Genomic DNA, 7,983 nt, shown 5'->3' with positions numbered 1-7,983 from the left:
GCCGTCGGCATAGTTTGAAATTAAGCCGACGGCCAGGCCGTCGGCATAGTCCTTCAAACAGAGATCCCAGTTGCTGACACGTGGGCACCTATGCCGACGGCCGGACCATCGGCTTAATTTCAAACTATGCCGACGGCTGGTCCGTCGGCATAGGTGCCCACGTGTCAGCAACTGGGAGCTCACGCTGGCCCTATGCCGACGGCCTAGCCGTCGGCATAGTTTGCTTTTAATTTTTTTTTCTTTTTTCTGTTTGTTTTCAAATCAGTTCAATTCAGATAACATCACATATATAACAGCACATATCATCAGCACATATCAGCAGCACATATCAACGAACGTAAGCATAAGCATCATGACAACAATAGATCATCATCACACAAGCATAAGCATATCAACGAATGTAAGCATAAGCATCATCACACAAGTCAGCTAAATGATCATCAGCACACACAAGTCATCTCAAGCATCATCATCACATCTCAAGCATCATCGAGCACCGCGGAGGTCGTCACCGCCAAGACGGCCAAAGTCCAGGTCATCAGTGCTAGCGGCAGCGCTACCGCCTCCGCCTCCGTGGATCGGAGTGGTCGGGCTCCGTGTCTCCAGAGTGCTACGAAGACCACCGCCAACGGTAGATCCACCTGTTCCCTACATGTTGAAAAGACATATGCACGGGATCTATGACTGTGTTGAAAGGCATGACATGCTTTGGGTGAATAAATTGGGGATGAACTAACCGGCGAGGGGCCAGCATTCTGTGCCAAAAACTCCTCAAAGCTCATTAGCATTGGTTGTGCTGGAGGGCATTGTGCTGGAGGGAACTGAGGACACCTGCCGGCCGCCATATCCTGAAAAGCCTGCTGCATCTGGCTATCCCTCTGCACTTGGTGTTCATAAAGCCTCTGATGCCACGCCATGGTCTCCTGGCGTGTGTACTCCATGTAGGCCTACGGTATGACATGATGGAACTCATAAAACTACTAAATGCGGAAAATGAAGTGAGAAATGAAGATAAGAGGGAAAATACTTACAGATTGTTGCTCCTGAAAGAGGGACTGTGTACTAGTCACTGGCTGGCTCAGGCTCGGGTCGATCCGACGAAGCTGTGTGTAGGAGATACTAGGAGTGATCACAGCATCGAGAACCGCATCCCGACCATGCTCCTTGGGCCCCATCCTCACCACCGCCATGTCGTCCAGAGGCGCCGCAATGGGGTCAGGTGTGTCAGGATGTAACTCCAGATACGCTTCGGAGTAGGCCTTCTTCCTCCCTTCGGTCTTCTTGCCGTAGTACTTGGGCTCGCCAGGCTTGGGGTCCTTCCGCGTATGGGCGATCTCCCACGCCTGCATGTGTGAGAGCGGCCGCTTCAGTTTCTCCTCCTGCACCACCAAACAGAGGTTAGTCATACATAAGAAAGTGATGGTAAATAGAAGAAGAAGAATGTTTAATGGGGTTAGTCATACATTAACTGCCTTGTGGAGATAGTGGTTTCGGTTTCCCTGAGCATGTACTCCCTCCGTCCCTCGGTTAGCCTTATTTTGGGTTCTCATAGCCGCCCAGGCTCCAGCCTCATCACACCAAAGATCCACCAATGCCGCCCAGGACTCGTCTTTTCCATAACACCAATTTGGACACACCTACATAATAAAAGCATAATGGCATGTAGGTGTGTCCAAATTGGTGTTATGGAAGCATAAAGCATAAAGCATAATGTACCACAAGGTAATGAAAGCATAATGAAAAATCTTTTATACTTACCGCCAAGAACTCGGGCCTCTCCAAGGTAATGCCCATCCTCCGCGCTTCTTCCTTGGTCATCTTCACACCAAGATAGTCGTGGTAGTATGTGGAGATGGCCACATAGCGCACCTCGTACTGCATCTGGCGGGCCTTCTTCTTGCATTGGCGCAGCACGATCTGGTCCGCTCTAACCCTGTGCTCCGGAAGAACTCGATAGAATTTCTACAATCATGCATGAAACAAGAATGGGAGAAGCCATGAGTTAAATCATTCATGAAACTAGAATGGACTTGTGCTTCTGAAGAGAACTCACCCAGAAAGTAGTGATCACGGCCTTGGCATGGGTCTCATGGTCCGCGTGGCGGGCCGCTTCCCAGTGGTCCCAGCTCGTGGCCAAAACCCAACGGTCCGTCTGCCTGACTGGATCAGGACAGTACAACCCCGGCCAATATAACTTCAGCAAGACGGTGATGAGGCCGTTGGGAATACGGACCCCTTTAAAATATATCCAGTTGCTGCAAAAGAATGAACTATTAGCATGTGACAAGAAAAATAAATAACAACCGAAATAAGCATGTGACAAGCAACATAATGAACCACTTACTCTTTTCCCGTGGGCTCAATGAGCCACTTCTGCTCCTCAGTAGCAGGAACCTGCTTTGGTAGCTTTGCGTTGCCACGCAGCCACCCCTTCGTGTCAACCCCCTTCCCGTCACCACCATCATCCCCGCCACCACCCTCCTCCTCGCCTGCCTCCCCCTCCCCAACCTCCTCCTCCTCCTCCTCGCCTGCCTCCTCCTCCACCTCCTCCTCCTCCTCCTCCCTAGAGTGTACCTCACTAGAGGAGGGTACCTCACTAGAGGAGGGCCTCGAAGACAACACCCCTAAGTCGGTGAGGGTGCGCTGTTTCTGGCCGCGACCCCCTGTAGTGGCTCTCCCCCCAGCACCTCGTCCTCTAGAGGCTCTCCCCCCGCCCCCTCCTCCTCTAGGGGCACCTCTCCCTCGACCTTCCTATGAGGAGTCATCGTCAAGTAGCCGAGGGGGAGGATTACGTGCTCGACCACTCCGACTAGGCAGGCCGACGACCTTGCGTAGGAAACCCACGCCGTCGGCCTTCCCCTTGCCCATGTTCCACGAACCTGCATTGAAAAGAGAAAAAGCAATTAGTAAATTAATGAAATGAAGGAAAAGGCATGATAATAAACACATTAATAAAAATGCATAAAAAGGCATATTCGTAAACTATAGAAAAAAAATACTTGAAACGTACATCTGCTAGAACCCATATGAATCATCACTGTTGTAACCTCTTTCTCGGTCCGTCTCATCATCACTATCAATCATATCATCTTCGTTGTCCGACGGAGGTGGAGGCTCTTCCTCATCGTCAGCGTCTTCGTTTAACTTTTCTAGCATAAGTATGTCATTTTCATTGACAATGGTCTCACCATCATTCCGTGCATCGTCGACGTTTGGGTCCACATCATCATCACCCAATGGTCTAGCGTCATCGTTTCTAACCACATCATCATCATCATCATCAGGTTGCTCTTGATAGAACACTCCCTCGTATGTCATGGGGTTAATGTTGCAGTAATCGTCTTCATTCGGGTCTGGTAGCTTACCATGTGGCGACACCTTGAACACAACTTCCCAACCCTTTAGATACACTTTCTGGCATGGGTAAGGCAGATAATATACTTGTGTAGCTTGGGTAGCCGCAATGAAGAGATCGGCTCCGGCATAGACGGTTGATGGTTTAACTTCGACCAAACCAATGGAAGGCGTATGTTTTACCCCCTCCCGCGGATCGAACCATCGGCATTTGAACACAGGCAGACTTAGGGTCTCACGCCCCTGGCGGAATTTAACCTCGTATATATTTTGTACCCTTCCGTAGTAGTCTACTGAATTTTGACCGGGGGTGTACACTCCAGTATTTATAGTTTTGGGATCGGGGCGGCTGTTTTGGTGCTCCTCTGTATGGAAGCGATACCCATTCACATCATACTTTTTACATGTCATGACGGCAGGGTCAAAACCCATGGAAACCCATCTCAATTCATCATCCATAGATATGTTCGGATCTTTTCCCTACAAGTATAATGGAAATTGTTGCATGCATTAGTTCGGTTAACTAATAAATGTTGAAGTAGGTATTTAATAGGGGAGTGTGGAAAATTACTTTGTCCATAAACCAAGCAACAAAATTTTTACGTCCAGGGTTTCCATGACGGAGAAGAGTAAGTGCCTCCGCCTCAGTAGGAGGATTCACTCCCGTCCATTCCTCTTGAACGAAATCACTAAAAAAAGATAAGCGGTGTTAGACCGGGACTAAGTGAACATGAAACATGATGATGTGGAAGACATAAAGGAATGGTGTAGTGGTATTACCTCATCCACACTTCCTCAACTTCCTTGATGTTGTGCAAGATATAGAACATGAGGTCCTCCCACTCTTGTCGTGGCATGTTATAAGATTTCGAGGCCCCAGCCCTCCCACCTTGCGCGTTGGATAGATCGAGTCTGGGTTGATACTTGGGCTCTTCTATATTGTATCGAGGCACCTTGTTATGCAGATGGGGAACGTGGTCTGGATAGTATGATGTCCTGAGGTCTGACACCTCCTCTAGGATAACTGCCTCAGCTATGGAAGCTTCAATCTTAGCTTTGTTTCCACATTTCCGTCGGAGATGCTTGTTTTGCCTCTCAGGGCCGTACTGCCAGCGATTTTGCACAGGGCCCCCCAACAATACCTCGTTCGCAAGGTGCAGAATGAGATGTGTCATCGGAGTAAAGAAGCCTGGCGGAAAGATCTTCTCTAGCTTGACTATCAACTCCGGTGCCTTGTTATGCAATTTTTCAATCACCTCTTTACTTCTTTAGCACAGAGCGTGCGAAAGAAATGGCTAAGCTCGGCAAGCACTCGCTAGACATGCTCGGGGACATAGCCTCGAACCATCACCGTCATTATCCGCTCAATCCATACATGGTAGTCATGACTCTTCAGGCCGGTCACTTTGCCCGTTGAAAGATTGACTCCCTTACTTCTATTCGATGCATAACCATCGGTGAACTTCAAATTTTGTTTCAGCCAGATAAGTACTTCTTTTTTTTCTGGCGGTTTAAGGACAAAGTCAGCATCTGGCTTGAACCAGTTTTTTCGACCGCCTGTGGGAGGCTTCATGTTCAAGCGTGGTCTATCACAAATTCTCTGTTGATCGGCTCTAGCTTTTACGTTATCCTTCGTCTTATCAGGAATGTTGAGGATCGTGTGGAAAAGGGACTCTGCCACATTCTTTTCGGTGTGCATCACATCAATATTGTAAGGAAGTTTGAGGTCCTTGAAATAGGGAGGCTGCGAGAAGGGGGTAATGTGCGTCCAGTTGTGCGTCTCACCATATCCCTCGAAGCCTTTGGCTTTGCCTTTGCCTTTGCCTTTGCCTTTGACTTTAGGCTTGAGAGCTTTTAGCTGAGCAAGAACATCTGCCCCCGAAAATGTTGGAATCTCGGTTACTTCATGAACAACCCGGCCTTTCGTGAAGTTCTTCTTGTCTTCCCTGTCTGGATGGTCTGGAGGGAGGAACTGTCGATGCAGGTCAAAGGCTACATACTTGCCACCCTTACTCAGCCAAATCATTCGCAGAGCCTGCATGCACACTGGGCATGGCATCTTACCACTTGTACACCATCCGCAGAATAGAGCATAGCCGGGAAAGTCATGCATGCAATAGTGCAACCAAACTTTCATCAAGAAATTTCTCTGCAGATCCCGGTCGTATGTCAACCTCGGAAAGTACCAAGAATGGTGCAAAGCATCCACAAGCGGCTGCATAAACACACCCAATTGCTTCCCCGGGTAGTCAGGCCCCGGAATGATGAGCGACAAGAACATGGTCTTCCGTTGCATTAGGGCACCGGGAGGAAGATTGAGCGGAATTACAAACACAGGCCAGCAGCTGTATGGATTGGACGACATACCATATGGATTCAACCCATCACCTGATATGGCTATTCTGACATTCCCAGCCTCGGCTGCTTCCTCGGGGTATTCTTCATCGAATGACTTCCCTGCTTCCCCTCCCGATGGATGTATGGTTTTTTTTGGATTGTACCTTATACCTTCCTTGTGCCACTTCATCATTTTGGCAGACTCCTTCGTGATGAAAAGGCGCTGCAGTCTTTTTATAAAATCAATATAGCGAAGAACCTTAACGGGGATGGTTAGCTGCTTTTTCTCACCATCCTCACCGACCACCTCAATGTACCGAGACGAACCGCACTTCCTACAGTACTTTTGTCATCCGCATACTCGTGCCTAAACAAAAGACAATTCTTCGGGCAAACATCTATTTTCTCATAATCCATAGAGAGTGCCTTCATGATTTTCTTTGTATCGTACATGCTTTTCGGCAGTTCATGACCCTCAGGGAGGCTGTTAGCCCATACTCCCAGGAATGCTTCGAAGCATTTCTGGCTACAGCTGTACTCAGCCTTGACTGCAATCAGTTGAGAGATGGCATCCAGCTGAGATATTTTCGCACCCGCATAAAGAGGTTTCTTCGACGAGGCCAAGACCTCCAAGAAGGCCTTTGCGGTTGCCTCCGGCTCCTCCGGTTCATTCTCTGAAGGTGTCGCATTTGCCGTTTCTGCAACAATGACATCATCTAGCATGTCCCTGACCCCGTCGTCCTCATATCCATCGATGCGTTGTCGCATCACCTCCTCTCTACCACGGTCCTGCTCGGCTATGTTTATCGGCGGCATGTCAAAGTTTGGCATATATCCGTGTGTGCGAAGGTGCTCACTCATGTCCGTCTGATTTCTACGGTGACGTCTGGCACATCTCGCACAGGGGCATGGTGGGATAATTCTCATTGGACGACGGAATATCTCCTTCAAATACACATCGGTTTTCGCGATCCACTCTGATGTTACTCGATTCCGACGGATAAAACCATTGTACATCCACTGATTATCTGTCATCCTCTGCTTTTTTGCAACCCACACAACATAATTAAGGATTCACTTAAATTAATCACATCAAATTTTTAGTTTCTACCGCGTTTAATCCACCTACATCTCTAATAGGTAAAGATGGGTCCTAATCCCACCCGAGGATGTGTGGATTGAGTACGTTCTCCATTCTACCCTGTTCTGAGACAAAATTTCGGCAGCACCTCCCCGCTGTTCTCCAGATACACGTCTCGGCAAATAGCCGAGAGAATGTGCTCCGGAGAACAATGGGGAGGCGCCGCCGAAATCCTGTCTCGGAACAGGGTTGAACATGGAGAACATACCCAATCTACACATCCTCGGGCTGTCCATGGAAAACGCTGGACAATCCGAAAGAGCTGCGGTGATAAATATGCAATTGAATGCATATTTATCCATGCAACCCTTTCAGACGGGAGACGCCTAGGTTACGTCAGTTGACTTGAGAATGAAATCTAGTGATATGAAAAAATGGAGGAGATGGACTTGTAGCTCACCCTCGGCTGTAGAGGAAGTAGTCGAACAGCAGAGGGATGCTCAGGGGGACCAACGCGTCAGACAACGGTCACTCTGATGAAATGCGACACCACAACGCCTGCAAATTCCACCGAAAGAACAACTTAGATCATCACATCTCAGTAAAGTGTCAAACTTTTGTCTTCTATTTTTTTAGCAAGATCATCATGAGTATCATTTTTTTAGCAAGATCATCACATCTTAGTAAGTCTCAAAATTTTGTCTTCAATTATTTTATCAAGATCATTATGAGTATCAAAAAAATAACAAGATCATCACATCTCAGTCAAGTGTCAAATTTTGTCCAACATCCATCCATCCATTCATCTATCATTAACTTTACCAACATACATTCGTCAACATGACCTAACATTAAATATATGACAAACAAAGTTTCTAAAAAAATTCACCGACATTCCATCCATCCACCATCTATGATTCTAACAGCATCCACATCATCAACATCATCATCTATCATCATTAACATCATCATCTATCATGTAACAATCATCATACATTTGCAACTATCATCAAAAAATCCATCATCTAACGTCATGCCCCTTGTTAAAAAAATTGCTTTTCTTGCATTTCTCACATTTGTAACTATCATCAAATCATCTATCAACTAACTATGCATCCATCCATCTAGTTACATAACTATGAACAACAACAAAATTATCAAAAAAAATCTACAGAGAGGGAGGGAGGGAGCTCACCGTGGGGAGGTCCGGC

At 47.4% G+C, this 7,983-nt stretch overlaps 1 protein-coding gene across 1 annotated transcript; it reads right to left on the bottom strand.

Annotated features, from left to right (window-relative positions):
• Positions 1–486: 486 nt before the first annotated feature.
• On the bottom strand, positions 487–1,915 carry LOC147986569 (uncharacterized). Its single transcript, XM_087542063.1, has 5 exons — positions 1,759–1,915; positions 1,464–1,637; positions 1,032–1,379; positions 738–947; positions 487–648 (listed from the first exon to the last, which is right to left on the bottom strand). The coding sequence occupies exons 1-5, from the start codon at positions 1,879–1,881 to the stop codon at positions 487–489; spliced, it is 1,017 nt and encodes a 338-aa protein (XP_087398189.1). The 5' UTR covers positions 1,882–1,915.
• Between the last annotated feature and the right edge of the window lie 6,068 nt (positions 1,916–7,983).

The sequence above is a fragment of the Triticum urartu genome, chromosome 2A, assembly GCF_056163025.1.
Source record: "Triticum urartu cultivar PI428250 chromosome 2A, HENAU_Tu73, whole genome shotgun sequence".
NCBI lineage: Eukaryota > Viridiplantae > Streptophyta > Magnoliopsida > Poales > Poaceae > Triticum > Triticum urartu.
The sequence above is the reverse complement of the archived record's forward strand: the minus strand, read 5'-3'. Positions and strand labels throughout refer to the sequence as shown.